The following is an 18,486-nucleotide window of genomic DNA, read 5'->3' as shown; positions in this document are numbered from 1 at the left end:
ATTCCTTTTTAAGTCAATAACTCTTAGATTTGCCCTTTTGAAGTTGTTTTCCAGATCCTGTTGGTGTACTTCATTATTTTTATTATTTTTTTTTTACTTTTCTCTCCTCTGACTGTACATTTTTAAATGGCCTGTCTTCAGGCTCACTAATTCTTTCTTCTGCTTGATCAATTCTGCTATTAAAGGACTCTAATGCATTTTTTAGCATGCCAATTTCATTTTTCAGCTTCAGAATTTCTGCTTTTTTAAAATTGTTTGAATCTGTTTGTTAAATTTTTCTGATAGAATTCTGAATTCCTTCTCTGCATTATCTTGAATTTCTTTGCATTTCCTCAACACAGCTACTTTGAATTCTCTATCTGAAAGGTCACATATCTCTGTTTCTCCAGGATTGGTTCCTGGTGCCTTATTTTGTTAATTTGGTGGGGTCATGATTTCCTGGATGGTGTTTATGCTACTAGATGTTTGTCAGTGTCTGGGCATTGAAGAGTTAGATATATTGTAGTCTTTACCAGTCTGGGCTTGTTGGTACCAGTACTCCTTGAAAAGGCTTTACAGATATCTACGAGGACATGGATGTTTTGATATAAGTTTTATCTGCTTTAGAGGACACCCTAAGCCCACTAATGCTGTGGTTCTTGCAGACTTGTAGAGATATCACCTTGATGGTCTTGGACAATATCCAGAAGAGTTCTCTGAATTACCAGACAGAGACTCTTGTTCTCTTCCCTTGCTTTCCTCAAACAGATGGAGTCTCTCTCCCTCTCAGTTCTGAACTTGAAGTTGGGGATAGGGTGACACAAGAATCCCTGTGGCCACCACCACTAGGACTGTGCTGAGTCAGACCTAAAGCCAGCACAGCCCTGGGTCTCACCCAAGGCCTGATGTAACAACCCCCTGACTACTTTTGTTTGCTCAAGGTCCTGGGGATCTACAATCAACAGATGGCAGCACATGCCAGGCCTGTGTCTTTCCCTTCAGGGTGATGATTTCCCCTAGGCTCTTAGACAGTTTTAGAGGTGCTGGTCCTGGGAGGGTTGAGAGGTGCTGTTCAAAAGCCAGGGACTGGAGTCAACAACTTTAGAAGTCTACCTGGTATTCTATTGTTCTGATGCTAAACTGAAACTCAAATCACAAGATACAGTTCTTCTCACTTTTCTCTCCCCTTTTTAAAGGCAGAGGAGCCTCACTCTGTGGCTACCACCACCACAGGCCCATGGGGAATACTGCCAGACTACTGTTGATATTCTCTTAAGGCCCAAGGGCTTTGAAGTCACCTTGTGGTAAATGCTGCTTGGCCTGGGACTCACCCTTCTGGTCAGTGGGTTCCTCTCTGGCCCAGGGAAGGTCCAGAAATGCCATTCAAGAACCAAGTTCTAGAATCAGGGACCCCAAGAGCCCACTTCATGCTTTACCCACCTGTGGCCAAGCTGGCACTTAAGCTGCAAGACAAATCCCCTTACTTTTCTCTCAGCTTTTCTCAAGCAGAAAAAAATCTTGCCCCATAGCTGCCACAGCCAGAAATGTGTTGAGTCTCACCTGAAGTCTGCAAGTCTCACCTGAAGTCTGCCAGTCTCACAGTCTCACCCAAGGCCTTTGATGTGTACCTGTGTATCGCTGCTGGCATTTAGGGCCCAACTGCACTTCAGTTTGTTGATGATAAATGCCGCCACGGCTGGCAGCATTCCTTTAAAATCCTTCCTTTAAAGGTAGTGGATTCCCTTCTGGCCCAGGATGTGTCTAGGAATGTCATCCAGGAACCAGGCCCTGGAAAAAAGCCTGACCAGTGCACTAACTTGCATGGCTGGGTTGGTATTTAAGATGCAAGACAAAGTCCCCCTTACTCTTCCCTCTCCTCTCCTCAAGTGGAAGAAAGGAATCTCTTTTAGAGCCATGAGCTGTGCAGCCTGGGGTTAGTGGAGGGGTGATGATGCCAGCACTCCCTTATCCATCCTGACTGGTGTCTGAGTAGGTTGTGTGACCCCCCCATTCCACTGCCTCTGAGCCAAGTTCAGCACTAGGACTTGCCTCCTAGTTTCAGTCCTTGTGGCCTAGACATCCTTTCAAATTTATTAAGGTCCCCATAGCACTTTAGCCTGTGGTGGCAAGGCTTGTGGGAACTCAAGTTCTGACCACTGGGATCCACGACTCTCCTCTGGCTAGTGCTAGTTTAAATGCTCCCTCTGAGGGCAGGCATCAACTGTGTTGGTCTGGTTTTGCTTTCTGTTATAACAGGTCATCACTGAGTTCAATGCCTCACAATAGTTTCACTCTTCTTCTCCCCAAGACACAACAATGTTCTCTGTACCAAGCTACTGCCTTGAGAGAGGTGTGTGTGTGGAGGAGGGGTGGCATTGACACTTCAAGAGTGTTTTTTCTATCTCTTCAGAGCCTCTTTCAGTGGCATAAAGTTAAAACCAGGTACTCAGTGTACTCACCTGATATTTTGTTCTAATGAAGGTGCTTTTTTGTTAGATAGTTGTTAAATTTGTGTCCTTGGGAAAGGTTGATGGTCAAGGAAGCCTCTTATTTTACCATCTTGCTTCTAAATACTTACTTTGAGGTTACAAATGGATTCAGAGTTCAATTACTTACCCTAGGAAATAGTTGTCACATTGTAAGTAGTTATAATTTTCAACAAATACTGGAATGGAAGTCAGCATATATAAGTTACTTCCACTCAAAATTTGTGAAAAATTTCTGGAATCTTGAGCATAATCTTGCAAATCAGTCATATTCTAAGTTTGAAACTATTAATCCCTTTTACATCAACACTATCTGTGAGAAGTAAATTGCATGTTTGAATATTATTCTCAACTTCCTTTGAATTCGTTCAAAAGATTATATTGAATATGGATTCACATGGGATTTTTATGTTCTAATGAAGAAAATTTTTATATTTACTGATGGAAATTTTAATTTTAAATTTAAATGTTTTAATTAAAATTTTAAAATTTTTCTCTCAAGTTCTCAGAAATAGAGTATCTGTACGATGGTGATTTTTCTACCTCTGGTAGAAAATAAGTCTATTTTTACTGAAATGCCTATGGATTTAAATTTTTCATGTAGTTTGCTTAATTGCTCATCATATACGACAGTGCCATTTCTGACTGTATTGATTAAATCAAGTTGTTTTTCACCCTAGTATTATTTCTTGTCTTATTTGTTAGAAATTCCACCAATCTGCAGTGATTTCAATGAATGTTGTCGGTGTGTTCATAGCATCCACAGAAAGAGATGCTCATCGTGCATAAGTGAGGCAGAAAGTAGTGAAAATTCCTAATAGCTAAACAAAAATATCTATTCATCACTTAAAAGTACAAACAGGAAGAAAACTAATTTATACACCTATCTGCGAGGCACTACTAGGCTTTTTATATATGTCAACTACCAATTAGGCCTTAATTCTTATACATTTCCTCAGTAGAAATCTCATATCTTGAAATCCTGAGTATCTTGCCCAAATTCATTCAGCTCATCTGGATAGAGGTAGACTTTGAGTCAATATTGCCTTTTCTTTACATCCTTTGGAGTTTAGAAAAAGGATAACTTTTGTTTCATTAATCTTTTCTATTCTTTTATTGTCAAATTCATTTATTTTGCTCCAAGCTTATTTCTTTTCTTCTAATAATTTTTGATCTGATTTTCTGTTGCTTTTCTAGGTCTTTAAGATACATCATTAAGTAATTTATGTGAGGTCTTTCTACTTTTTTGATATAGCCATTTATTGCTATAAAGTTTCCTCTTACCCAACTTTTGCTGTATCCCATGGGTTTTGATACATTGTGTTCCCATTTTTATTTATTTTGAGAAATTTCTAAATTTTCCTTTTAATTTCTTCGTTCATTCAATGGTTGTTTAGGACCACATTGTTTAATTTTCATTTGTTCACATAGTTTCCAAAGTTCGTCTTGTTATTGATTTCTTGTCTTATTCCATTGTGGTCGGAATATATACTTAATATAACTTCTTTAAAAAAATTGAGACTTGTTTTTTGGCCTAATGTGTGGTCTAAGCTTGAGAATGTTCCATGTGTTGAGGAGGAGAATATGTAATTTGCAAGCTGTTAGATAAAATATTCTGTAAATGTCTATTAGGTCCATTTGATCTACAGTGCAGTTAAATCTGATATTTCTTTGCTAATTTTACGTTTAGATGGTGTGTCCAATTCTGGGATAGGGCGTTGAGGTCCCAGCTATTATTATATCTGTCTTTAGCTTGAATAATATCTTCTTTATTGCTTCTAATGCTCCAGCATTGGGTGCATATATATTTACAATTGTTATATCCTCTTGCTGAATTAACCCTTTTCTCATTAAATAATAGACTTCTTTGTCTCTAATTATAGTTTTTGTCTTCAAATATATTTTATCTTATATAAATATAGCTACTCCTGCTTTATTTGGTTCCTATTTCATAAAATATCTTTTTCCATTTCTTAAATTTTAGTCTATGTGTGTCTTTATAGGTGCAGTGAATTTCTTGTAGGCAGCATATGGTTGGGCCTTGGGTTTTTTTGTTTTTTGTTTTTTTTAATTCAGTCACATCTTTTTCTGGAAGAATTTAGACTATTTATACTCAATTTTATTATTGATAGTAAGAATTACACTGTTATTTTATTGTTTGTTTTTTAGTTGTTTTGTTGGTTCTCTAATTTTTATTTATTTATTCCTATTTTTCTTTGTGTAAAAGTGATTTTTCTCGGGTGATATGTTTACATTTCTTCCTTTTATTTTTTTTCATATATTTTATAGGTATTTTTGGATGTTACCAGGAGGCTTGCAAATAATATTCTATAACCAATTATTTCAAACTCATGACAACTTAACTATGATTACAAAGAAACAAACAAAAAACAAAAAGAAAAGTAAAAAACTCTAGTCTTCAATTCCATTTCTCCTGCCTTTTGACTTTTTGTTATCTCTATTTATATCTTTTTATCTAGTCTATCTCTTTAAAAGTTGTTGTAGCTATTTTTTTTTTTATTGATTTGTCTTTTAGTCTTCCCACTAAAGGTATACCTAGTTTTACAAATTGCAATTACAGTGTTAGAGAATTTTGTATTTCTCTGTGTTACTATTACTGGTGAGTTTTATGCCTTCAGATGATTTCTTGTTGCTTGTTAAGGTACTTTTTGTTTAGACTGAAGAACTCCATCCATGTTGCTGCAAATAATGGGATTTCCTTCTTTTTAGTGGCTGAATAGTATTCCATTGTGTGTATGTACCACATTTGCTTTATCCATTCATCCCTTGATGGACATTTAGGTTGAATCCATATCTTGGCTATCATGAATAGTGCTGCAATAAACATGGGGTGCAAGTATCCCTTTGATATACTGATTTCTTTTCCTTTAAAGAAATATCCAAAGTAGGAATGCTGGATCATATAATAGTTCTATTTTTAGTTTTCTGAGAAGCCTTCTTACTGTTTTTCACATATATTTCATGTGAATGTACTAATTTACATTCTACCAACAGCGTAAAAGAGTTCCCTTTTCTCTGCATCCTTGCCAACATTTGAATAAGCGTGGTGTCAGCGGGCATGCTTATCTTGTTCCAGATGTTACAGGAAAGACTTTCAGCTTTCCCCCGTTCAGTATAGTGTTAGCTGTGTATTAACTGTGAGTTTGTCACATATGGCCTTTATTAGGCTTATGTAATGTCCCTCGTATGTCTAAGAGTTTTTATCTCGAGGAGATATTGAATTTTATCAGATGCTTTTTGGCATCTATTAAAATGATCATGTATTTTGTCTTTTATTCTGTTGATAAGTTGTATCATGTTCCATGATGTGCATATGTTAAACATCTTTGCATCGCTGGGCTATATCCCACCTAAGCATGGTATATTATATTTTTGATGTGTTGTTGGACTTAGCATTCTAGTATTTTGTTGAGGATTTTTGAGTTTATCTTCATCAGGGGTATTTGTTTCTACTTTTTTATAGTGTCTGTCTGTTTTTGGTACCAGAGGAACTCTTACTTCTCGTCATAAGTTAAGCCAGAATTGAAATATCAGATCCTCTGACAATAGTCTAAGGGAAATATGCAACAGAAAGGAAAGCTTAAATAAAACTCTTTGCAAGAATGCCTATCGAGCTACATTTTGATAGCCTCTCAATAAGTAACAACTCAGTATCAGTCCTTGGTTAGAAATTGCCAATGTCTTTATTCCAACAAATGGCTCCATAAATAATTCTTAGTAGCACTGTCAGGGTACACATTTTTATCTGTGGAAGTTTTAACAAGCAATCATATGCATGGGCCACTCCATGGCTTAACAAATGGAGAATGAAAAACCCATGCAGACTAGTGCCGCTGTCACTTCATAACAAACCAGAAAATAAGCATTGGTCCTCTCCTCTAAACTTAAACTATAGATAAAAAAGGAACTTATCAGCAGGTATCAATCCCACTGGGTGTTTCCACGGCTTCAACTAGTATAAATAAAATTTGTCTTTCACATTAGCTGGTATAACTGATTCCACAACTAAGGCTATAGCTGACAAATAAAAATCTCTAAATTCTCTAGCTCAAGTTGTTTTAATTGCTTTAGATTATTTGTTGGCTAAACAAGGAGGCATCTCTGCAATGGCTAATATTTCTTGTTATACCTGGATAAACACATCTGGTGTTGTAAAAATTCAATTACAAAAAAATTAATAAACAAGCCATCTAGTTAAGACAGGTTAAATTCTCCTCTGGTTCATTCTTTGATTTATTTGATTGTAGTTGGTTTGGTTCTTTGGGGGCTTGGCTAAGAAGCATACTTTAATTTCTTTGTATTATTCTCTTAATAGTAACCATTCTAATCTCCCTGGTATGCTGTGTCCTCTCAAGAACCTTAAGTGCATGCTCATAACCATCAACAATACACCAGATTATCTTGTTGCCGTGAGAACAAGGAACAAGATAAACAACACAAGAAAAGTTTACTCAATGAACCTGACATCATGACTTATGAATTCCATGCTGAAACAAAGGTCAACCAGCCACAATTGTGACAGTCACACACACACACCCAGGTTTTGGCCAATCATTAATAAATAAGAGGCTGATCAGAAGGGAGGACTTATTAAAATAATTTAATAGTATGCCTTTAGCCTAAGGTGGATCCTGAGACCTGGGTTCCCATGGAAGCAAACCAAAATCTAATGTGAATGTGTTTGTCATTAAGTGACTAACTTTGAGAAAGTAAAACTTAAGTTCAACCAATCAGAAACCATCAAATAACCTCTAATTACATAACTAGGGATTGTCCACCTAGGTAATTCAAATAAGGCAATTATATTGCTGTAACAAATTGATCTTTTTTTTTTTTTTTTTTTTTTGCTTTCCTTCTCTATTCATCCTATAAAGCTTTTCTTTTGAGTATCCCCAGTAGACCCCCAACCACAATCCTTGGTTGGATGATGCCAGATTCATAATTTGCAATTTGTTCAAATAGCCTCAAAAGGACTAATGTGACTCAATTTAAGTTTTTTAAGTTTTCCATGAATTCCACCTCTCTTCCAACTTCATATATCTCTCCTATCATAGGTCTGCTAAGTCATATTGCCCAAATGTCAGGACTACTTAAGCCACAGCTTGAACTATGGAGAGCCTTTTCTGTCCTGGAACCCACTCAAAACTGTCATTATTCTCCCATTTAGACAGATGTGTCTATGAGTAGGATTTTTACAACTGTGTCAGACATTAAGAAAAGTTTTGGAAAATTTTTAAATAAGTCCTTAAATCACTGCATTACACTGCTAGACTAAGATTTTAAGAATAATGAGCCACATATCACACTAATTTTGCTGAATATAAAATTATTATTACTTTAATAATAGTGTCTTGTTAAACAATATTTTCTATCATCACTAAATAAAATTTTTAAATTTAATTATTTTATTTAATCTTGTACTTTCTAAATATTTATTTTTGGTGTACTATACATAATAATTTAGTACAGTGACGTCTATTTAATATTTACATAAGAATGTATATATTTAAGATGTACTCCAAATGATTTTACTGATATGAATGTACAATAAAAATGGTTGTAAATCCCCCCTCTAGTGAAGCCACAACAGTATACAACAGTTAAAAAATAAGAGTAAATGAGACAATCTAGGGAGAATTCTAGAATAAAAGAAGTAGGCCAAGAATACAACAGAGGGGAATAGAAGCATCATTAAGGGGAAAGAGAGAAACATGGCCCAGCATCAAAGACTGAGATGAGAAAGTGAGGAAGATAGAACCAGTGAGTATTATCACAGAAGCCAGAGGTAAAGGGACTTTCAATAGCACCAAACAGTACAGCTTGGTTAGGAAGATAGGTAGATGTTCTTTGAAGGTGACATTTAGAGTTCATTGCGATCTTACTCAGAGAAAAGTTTTAGTGAAATGGTGAGGGCAGAAACCATAAGTTTCAGGGATCTAAGTAGAACAATTTGTAACCTAACTGCCCAATCCCCTTATATTGCTTATGAGTTCTTGTAAGATTCAGCCACCCTAGTTTACAAACCATTTTTTGATTAGCTCTTGTGCCTTCAAAATTCCAGACTTTTGTGATATGATTCTCTCACCTCTTCCTCTTCTTCATTCTCTCTGCCTATTATAATCCTACTAATTTTGCAAAGTTTATCTCAAATGACACTTCCATTGAGAAATCTTTCTTTATTCCTCGGGTCACTGTGCACTTTTTTCTTTATATTTTTATAAAACTTATTTACCCTTTTTTTGGCCAGGTGCGGTGGCTCACACCTGTAATCCCAGCACTTTGGGAGGCCGAGGCAGGTGGATCATTTGAGGTCAAGAGTTCGAGAACAGCCTGGCCAACATGGTGAAACCCTGTCTCTACTAAATATACAAAAAAATTAGCTGGGTGTGGTGACATATGCCTGTAGTCCCAGCTATTTGGGAGGCTGAGGCAAGAGAATCGCTTGAACCCAGCAGGCAGAGGTTGCAGTGAGCTGAGATGACACTACTGCAATCCAGCCTGGGAGACAGAGTGAGGCTCCGTCTCAAAAAAATAAAAACAAAAACAAAAACAAAAAACGTATTTACGTTTTTTTATATCACAGCCTGAATTATACTCTAGTTAGCAATCTATGTGTCTTTCTTCCCAACTAGATTATGAGCTTCTTGTCAGGAGCCATTTTTATCTAAGAAGTTCTTATCCCTACCCTGTTCATACCCTAGTCCCCCTATGCCAATTGTCTTTTTTCCACTGCCCTGTATGTTGTAAGTACTTAATAAAGGAAAAATAAAACTGAAATTTTAACAATCAATGTAGTAAGTATGAATTGAGGGTCTGAGGATCTAGCTCAGTTTGCTACAAAGTGCCCAAAAGATTTATGAATTGGTCTGTGACTTGACCATATTTAATCAAGATTTACACAATCATGGGACATACTACTCACACCTTATTAAGTGACAAGTATATTATAAAGTAGATAAGTATTGTGTATTTCAAGAAGAAGAAAAATCAATTTGATTTCAAAGATTAAGAAAGGCTGCAAGATCTTCTTTGAACTCAACTATTGACATGGAAAACAGGGAGAAGCTGTTTTAGATAAGAGAAACATTACTAGCAAATTAATTGAAGCAAATGCACAAGGAACAAGGAAGGGAGCACATGGCCAAGTTTGTTGAGATAAGAAGGAGAAGACAAGTTGATGATAAGATACAGAAAACAATGGGATATCTAGAACACCAAAATAAGAAAAATTGATTTGGTTTGAAAAGTAATGGGGAATTTTATAAATTCTTGAGCAGTGCAGTATTATTTTTCCCCCTTTCTTTCAACAAGTGCTCAATTAGCACTAAAGAGTGCCAGACACAGCCAGGAGCGGTGGATCACGAGGTCAGGAGATCGAGACCATCCTGGCTAACACGGTGAAACCCCGTCTCTACTAAAAATTTAAAAAATTAGCCGGGCGTGGTGGCAGGTGCCTGTAGTCCCAGCTACTGGGGAGGCTGAGGCAGGAGAATGGAGTGAACCCCGGGGAGCGGGGCCTGCAGTGAACCGAGATCGCGCCACTGCACTCCAGCCTGGGCGACAGCGAGACTCCGTCTCAAAAAAAAAAAAAAAAAGAGTGCTAGACACTATTCAAGATATTCGAAATACAGGATTGAATGTGTCAAAGAAACCCCTTCCCTTTAAGCCTATATGCTAATGATAGTGATGGGACAGGAGTGACCGATTATAGACATCCTAACAAATATATAGTATATTGAGGAGTGAAGTGTGAAGAAGGAAACAACAGGATAAAGGACAGCTGATATGAGCAGAAAAGACAGTATAGCAATCTCAATAATTCATATGGGGAGCCAGATAATAATAATATCAAAGTTTCCCTGAGGGCATTGTAGGATGTGGGAACAAATTCACCTCACAGAGTGAAGAAGTTGATGACCCTGGCAGCACTTTCTACACTTTCTTGGATCCTCTTTAAATACTAATTATTTTCTACAAAGCGTATTAGTCACACTTCCCCCGGTAACAGGTCAAACCAGCCTGAGACTATTTTCTGCCTGTTTTATCTTGTATGTTCAGAATAGTGAATAAAATTGTAAAAATGAGATCGGTTTCATATGAATCAGCAAGATGATCATCAAACAGATTTTAGTGAAGGTCATTTGTTTTGACCTCATTATCTCACAAGACATCTTTAATTAATTTCAAGTGGTTTATATGTTTTTAGGACTGAGTCCACAGAATTCCAGTGATGTCAGTACAGAGAAATCCCTTTAGGATTTGGTGGAAAACTTTAACTTTGCAGTGTAACAGATATAATTATCAACACTGACCTACTAGTAGTCTCCTAGATTTTCATTCTTTTAATCCCAAATGTTTTAGAAGCCAAGGTTTATATTCTTTAATTTTATGAAAACCACATCATAAAGCTGTTACAAAGCTCTTCTCAGTAAAATCTAGTTAAGAGAAGTGTGCTAACTTATTTTTACTTCTAATTTTAGCAACCATAAATCTCTGAATTATTTAGTACCTCTGAATTATTTAGTATCTTTTATTGTTCTTAAATTTCAGCTTTTTTCTAATCTTTCTAGCACTTTTCAAAATTGAATGCTATGAAGAACTAGGATGAGACAATACTGCAATTTGTCTGACTTACTGATTGTAACATAGAATTTCAAAACACATAGGTAAAGTTACAAAGAAATTCTGTTAAATAATTTAGGCATGTACATAGAAAGTTATTGCTAACTTAACTGACTACATGGCTTACATTTATTATTTTAAAACAAATTAATAAAATAGTCAGCCCATGCTTTTGTTTTAATATTTTGAATATAAAAATATGTCTATTTTTACCATGGAACTTACATGATTCGAATTATCAGTCAGTATGTCCTAATGAATCACTATGTAGGGAAAGGAAACAGCCTTTTAAAGCAAAGCAAAATTTGACTTCAAAAATCCTATTAAGATTTAAAGGATTTTCTCTTTTTTCCTAAGTGTTAGAAAGCTATAGTATAAAGGTAAGCTTGCTTTTACTTAGTAGCTTTTAATCTGCTATAGTATACTTCAGAAAATAATTTTCTGAAGAAACAGAAAAATGGTAGAAAAGAGTCAATTTAGATAAAAGAAAGACACCTAAAATTTTATGTAATGATTTTATATATTTCTTTGTAGACTTTTCTTTAAAGCTAATAGTCTGTAGAAACCAAAGAATCATTAAGGATCATTAGTAGAATTCATAAAGCAGCTTTACTCATTCCAGGTCATCAGCGTGGAGCTAATACTGAAATTAATACTGCCTTTTCCCCCATAGTATTTTACAGCTCTTTTCACAGAAGTGTAAATCACAACTAACCTCAAAATGCTTACAATATAAGAAAATTGTATAGACTTACATTTTTAAAAAGCAATGTATATATAGGCAAGAAATTCTGAACTGTGTGGAGTATATAAGAGAGGGTCTACCTTTCGGAAGATGGAAATCTGTGTGGCCTGGGGCAATTAGTTAAAACTTTAAGTAGCATTACATAAAAAGTATTCCTTATCAAAAGGAGGAAGGATTTAGGCATTTAGGAGAAAATCAACAGGAATAATAGAATGGATAGAGTCAATGTTTATGAAAATGGGTGTGACACTGGGGAAAGGGATGAGACAAGTGATAATCTATGGATGTTTATTTCTTTAAATTTCCAAGATAATTTTCTTTAAAGATAAATATTTTCCTCCTCAGTTCTTAGTGAATTTTATGCAGTTCCTAAGATATAAATTTAACACATCTGTTACGTGCTTTTTTAAAACATTCAGTCTACTGGAAGAATATATAAAAATTATTTTCTTGGAGAGAGATATGTGTGTGTGTGCATGTGTATATATATATATATAGCCCCATATAATATATATATTCTATATTATATGACATATATATATATTATAAATTTGTTTTAAGGAGGATCTTCAATACGAAACTGACAGTGAAATTATTTGAGAACAATGAACCAGATATGGGTCCCCTAGTTTTTTATGCTATCCTTGCATACATTTATAAAGATGAACCATTTCCAATTTAAGCATCTTCCCTGGAATTAGCAAAATATCCTTGTGAATCCTAAGGGTCAGAGCTTGAGGTCATAGGCACTGACACTTTAGGAGAACAAATGTCGCCCAGAAGTATGTGAGGATGTATTTAGAAACAGCAGGGGAAATATAACAAAGAAATTCCTCTACTTGTTGTAAAAAGGAAAAAAATTGAAGGAACAATAATATGCTCTCAATTACAATCAATTACAATATTATAACCCCTCATTCATATCTCAACAGACAAGGTGGAGATGAATGAGGAGAATCACTCCTTGACAGCTGAGTTCATCCTCACAGGATTTACATATCATCCAAAGCTGAAGACTGTTCTGTTTGTGGTGTTCTTTGCCATCTATCTGATTGCCATGGTGGGGAACATTGGTTTGGTGGCATTGATTTATATAGAGCATCGTCTTCACACACCAATGTACATATTTCTGGGCAACCTGGCTCTGATGGATTCCTGCTGTTCCTCTGCTATTACTCCCAAGATGTTAGAGAACTTCTTTTCTGCAGACAAAAGGATTACCCTGTATGAATGTATGGCACAATTTTATTTTCTCTGTCTTGCTGAAACTACAGACTGCTTTCTTCTGGCAGCAATGGCCTATGACCGCTACGTGGCCATATGCAACCCACTGCAGTACCACACCATGATGTCCAAGACACTCTGCATTCAGATGACTGCAGGAGCCTACCTAGCTGGCAACCTGCATCCCATGATCGAAGTAGGGTTTCTGCTGAGGTTAACTTTCTGTGGGTCTCATCAACAGTCACTTTTTCTGTGATGTTCTTCCATTATATAGACTTTCTTGTATTGACCCTTATATCAATGAATTGGTGTTATTTATCTTGGCAGGGTCAATTCAAATCTTTACTATTACTATAGTCTTAGTCTCTTATTTCTACAGCCTTTTCACAATATTTACAATGAAATCCAAGGAGGGAAGAAGCAAAGCTTTATCTACTTGTGCATCTCACTTTCTCTCTGTGTCAGTATTCTATGGTTATTCCCTTCTCTTCATGTAGGCTCGACCAGGTGCAGTTAATGAAGGGGATAAAGATATACCTGTTGCTAGATTTTATACTTTAGTCATTCCTTTATTAAATCCTTTTATTTATAGCCTAAGAAATAAGGAAGTAATAAATATTATGAAAAAAATTATGAAGAAAAGAAAATTTTGTAACGTTCTGAAACAAGTGTCATCCCCCCTGGAAAACTGATTTCAATTTGATAATACTTTATTTTAAATCAAGGGATAGTGAGGCAGTGGACAAGGCCACTTTGAATATAAAATATTAAATTATTTAAAAATAATGATATATGAGTTCAAAATGTTCAGAAAGGAGAAATTCCTGTAAAATACACTTCAAAATCTAAGCTACTAGGGTTCGTCAAAAGTGAACTAAATTATTCATGAAGTCTCAGATTGTGTCAGAGTGTAATTAGTTACAATTTTCAGCAAATCCAACAGATACTAGGAATAAATGTCAGTACATATAACGGTAGTGTGCATTTACTATTGTTGGCAAATTTCTGGAATCTTAAAGCATAATTTTACAAACTCAGGCACATTCCAAGTTCTCAAACATTAGTCCCTTTTTAAGCAGAATCATCTGTGAGAAGTAAATTGTCTGTTTGAATTTGATTCTAACTTTTTTTGAGTTCTTTCAAGAGATTGCTTGAAAAACTATTCATGCAGAATATGTATTCTCTAATCAATAATATATTCATATTTAGTGTTAGTCATTAGTCATTTTACATTCTCAGGTTCTATGAAACAGAGTACCTGTATTGATTTCTTTTCCCTTTCTATAATGCCATAATTTTTAAAATGTATTTCTGGGCTTGGCACAGTAATCTGGGCTTATGCCTCTAATCCTAGCACTTCCAGAGGCCAAGGCAGGTAGATCACCTGAGGTCAGGAGTTTGAAACTAGCCTGGCCAGCATAGTGAAACCTCATCTCTACTAAAAATATTTTTAAAATTAGCCAGGCGTGGTGCATCCCTGTAATCTCGACTACGCAGGAGGCTGAAGCAGGAGGATTGCTTGAACCCTGGAGGCAGAGGTTGCAGTGAGCTGAGATCAGGCCACTGCACTCTAGCTTTGGTGTCAGAGTGAGACTCTGCCTCAAAAACTATATACAAATAAATAAAAAGTGTGTTTCTGTGTCATTCACTCTCAACTCTTAGTAACACTGAATCCCAGACATCTATTGATGGAAGAGTTTGTGACTTATATGGAGCCAGTGAGACAGAAAAGGTGATTTTTTCCTGAAAAATGAGTTTTCTTATTTTAAAAGAGATCCACAAAAAATAGTCTTTCTCTCTCTAAATGTTATGGTATGTGGATATGAAACCCAGCAGAGCCAATTCCCTTTCACCATCAAGAGGAAAACCAGCCTGGGGTTGTAGTCAATACTCAAATGAGAGCATAGCTGAAGAAATTACACAGAAATAGACCCAAAATCTCTGGAGTAAACGATCTCTTCTGACTGCATAATCCAATAGACCTTCTTATCTTTTAAGCTTATTTGGCAAAGATGTTTTATTCATGACTGAATAAATACTAACGGATACATTCCTGTTTCTTGACTATCATATTTGTCTCTTTATATTCTATTTTAAATTAATCCTCAGGTGATCTTTTAGTTTTCAAATAACATTTCAGTGGTATCCATTTTACTGTTCACCAAATTTATTAGGTGTTTTACTCTTATTACTATTTTAATTTCTAATAACCTTACTTTAAAAAAAATGAGGGACAGAGAAATTTCTTGTCTATAGAAGTACAATGGTAGAGCTCAGGAACCAAACCCAGGCTATCTGGCTCCAGAATCCATGGTCTTAACCACTAAGTCATACTGTACATAGCACAAACTAAAAGCAGGAGAGGAAACATTTTAACAATCTTAGCTGTGAAGTTGGCAGAGAAGTAGGGCAGAGACTCAAAAGAGATATGGATCAAGACATTTACCTCCAAATTTATTTTGAAAAATTTCAAACCTACAGAAAAGTTGAAAAAAGTATATGATTAATATTCATATACTTCTTTTAGCCAATTAAGCAATCAAACAATTGTTAACAATTATTGAACAATTGTTAACATTTTACAGTACTTGCCTATCACCAAATGTGTATATAGGTATGTAATACCTATATACATACTTATAATACATATATACATCAATGTAATACAAATGTACATATATATTACATGTCCATATGGATATTATACAAATGATACATACACACATAAATATATACTTACAAAACATATATACATACAGTTAATGCATATATACATAGATACATTTTTTAATAATCAAAACATCTAAATGGGGCACTGGCTTGTTATTAGCAGTTCCACCAACCTGAACTACTTTAATTGTAAATTATTGATGGGCTCACAGCAATAACAAAACACTAAGATGCTGTTAGACATAAATGGTGCAGAAAATAGGGATTCCAAGCATCTAAACAACATTTATTTATTAAATACACAAATACAAAAAAAATTTACTGAGAAATTGCTATCTTGCTATGCACTAAGATAGTGTCAAAGAAAACCAGAGCAGGACAAAAGTTAAAGTGCTAAATGCAAAGTTTATTCAGGACTATTGCCATGGGGCAGAAAAACCCCAGTGTAGAGCTGAGCTTCATTTCAAATGCAGCATGGAAAAGGGAGGTCTTATAGCCAAGAAGCAGGGGGTGGCCAGCGAATGAAAAATTATTAAGAAGAGACATCAAATCTAGGGGGAATTCTGGCTGAACCAATCAAGAAGGATTTATTTATTCTTCTATTTATTTATATTTGAGATAAATAAATCACGTTGTCACCCATGCTGGAGTGCAGTGGTATGATCATAGCCCACTGAATCCATAGCACCTGAATCCTAACAGGATTTTTGCTGAAGGCAAGCCAGAGTATTCAGATACCAAGAATGGGAAGTGAAGAATTTTGATCAGATATAGAAGGTCATCAGATATTGAGGATGGCAGGATTCTTGCTAAATTGTCTTTCTGCATTATTTACTAGAACTACATTTTACAAGAGAGTACACAAGTCAGCCTAAGAGAAAGTTCAGAAGCCTGACTCTAGTTTGTTCAAGGGAAAAAGAGGCATTCTTCCCTTAAGTTTATTTCTCCTCTAGTTTGCTCATTTATGACTAGCAAAACCATCTGCTGGTACCTGGTGCAGGTTGCTAATTGTATTGTGAGATCAATGAGACATTTAATGAGAGGGATACCCATAAAGAAAAACAGAATGATAAAGGTTAGAGGCTGCTCGGCTGGGTTTTTTTCCTTCCAAGAAGGAAGCTTAGAAGCAGTGTTAGCACACCTCTCCCACTTGAAAGGACAGAATAGCATGTAGAGATTTATACTGTGAACTTTTTTCAAGAAGCAACACAGGAACTTAACAAGAAAACTGAAAGAAGCACAGGCTGTTTGAAAGAAGTGGCAGGCTACAGCCTACACTGTGAAACAGCCAAAAAACTCTAAGTCCCCAAAGTGTGAGAAGGGGAGAGACTGCCTCCAGGATATGCATCCCCATCAGGGAACCTGAAATCCAGGCCATGGGGGAAGGCTTTACCCTACCCAGAGCTGGGACTGATTTAGGGAATAGTGAGAAATATAAAAGTAGAGGCAGTAGTGGAAAGCACCTTGCAGGCATTCCCAATCTCTAGCATGGACTGAGGGAAACCATTCATTCCTTATTATATCTCACAGGAACTCAAGGAAGTCAGCCAAGTAGCTCAGGCAGTGGTCACAGGTTGAAAGAAGACCCCAGTTGAATTTTGGGATATAATATTGAGTGGAAGCAAACTCCATTGGCCAGAACTCAGGGAGCAAGTGGGAAGTACACTGCAGCCATGAGTGCAGGAGCCAGGCTGCCAAGGCTGCCTGGAGCTTAGCTCAGTGCTGCTAGCAGAACACTTCAGGAGTGAGAACAACTTTGCCAACTGTGTGGGATCTGGGTGAGGCTTACTGCCACCTGCTACTCTCCACTCTCTGTGCAAACTTTCTTCTGTGCAACAGAGGCAGTGACACTCCCCTCTGGAGCATTACCCCAGCAGCCTAATAAATGCCCTCTGACCCTCAGAGAGGCTGCAGCTTGCCACTCATGTGGAGAGTCAGAGCACAGCCCCAACCTGGCTGTGCCCCTCCACCCTCCCTGGTAGTGTAACACAAATGACAGAAACATTTAGGAGATTTATGGCCCTGCCCATCACCTAAGAAACCAGAATATCTCCTCTGGGCAAAGCAGGGAAAGCTCAAATCCTGCTACTATTACAGGAGCAGGTACTCTTTGGCAAGTGCTACCTCCTGGCTGGAGGCCAGCCAACACAGTCCACTACAGCATCTCTAGATAGAACAAGACTGTGCCCAGAAATGAGAAAACTGGTAGCTGACCTCAACTACCACCATTGCCTGCAACACACTGGCTAACCAGGATGTCTGAGTCTGTCCACATGCCCAGTTCACTACCATCATAATCAACATTCAAGAAAAACAACTCACTAAGGCTATCTATAATCAAGGATTCTCACAGAGTCTACATCACTCCCCTGCCACTCCCATCACAGCCGGTACTGGTACCAACTGCTGTGGTTTTGAGGAAAGGTAACATCACTAGAACCCTTATAGACTTCCCCCAGCACCAGCCTGGAGTATAGCAGCCCCACCGGGTGGTTAGACCCAGAAGGACAATCACTATAGTCTGGTTCTCAGGAACTCATACTCCTAGGGTATGGGAGAGAGCACCTCATCAATGGAACACCCCATGGGACAAAAGAATCCAGTTCTTCTGGGTAAATATCTGTCTCAAAATGCAACCATGTCAACATTTCCCTGGTCAGCTTTTTTTTCTGTAATTCCATATAATGTTCAACTAGTATGAAATCTGTGCATATTGGAACCACCCAATGCCAAGACTGC

General features: G+C 36.6%; 1 protein-coding gene across 1 annotated transcript; it reads left to right on the top strand.

Moving 5' to 3' along the window:
- Positions 1 to 12,796: 12,796 nt before the first annotated feature.
- On the top strand, positions 12,797 to 13,769 carry LOC129034228 (olfactory receptor 5K3). Its single transcript, XM_054483812.1, is given in 2 exon segments — positions 12,797 to 13,314; positions 13,316 to 13,769. Coding segments are annotated over 2 exon segments (972 nt in total).
- The last annotated feature ends 4,717 nt before the right edge of the window (positions 13,770 to 18,486 follow it).

The sequence above is a fragment of the Pongo pygmaeus genome, chromosome 2, assembly GCF_028885625.2.
Source record: "Pongo pygmaeus isolate AG05252 chromosome 2, NHGRI_mPonPyg2-v2.0_pri, whole genome shotgun sequence".
Lineage (NCBI taxonomy): Eukaryota > Metazoa > Chordata > Mammalia > Primates > Hominidae > Pongo > Pongo pygmaeus.
The sequence above is the reverse complement of the archived record's forward strand: the minus strand, read 5'-3'. Positions and strand labels throughout refer to the sequence as shown.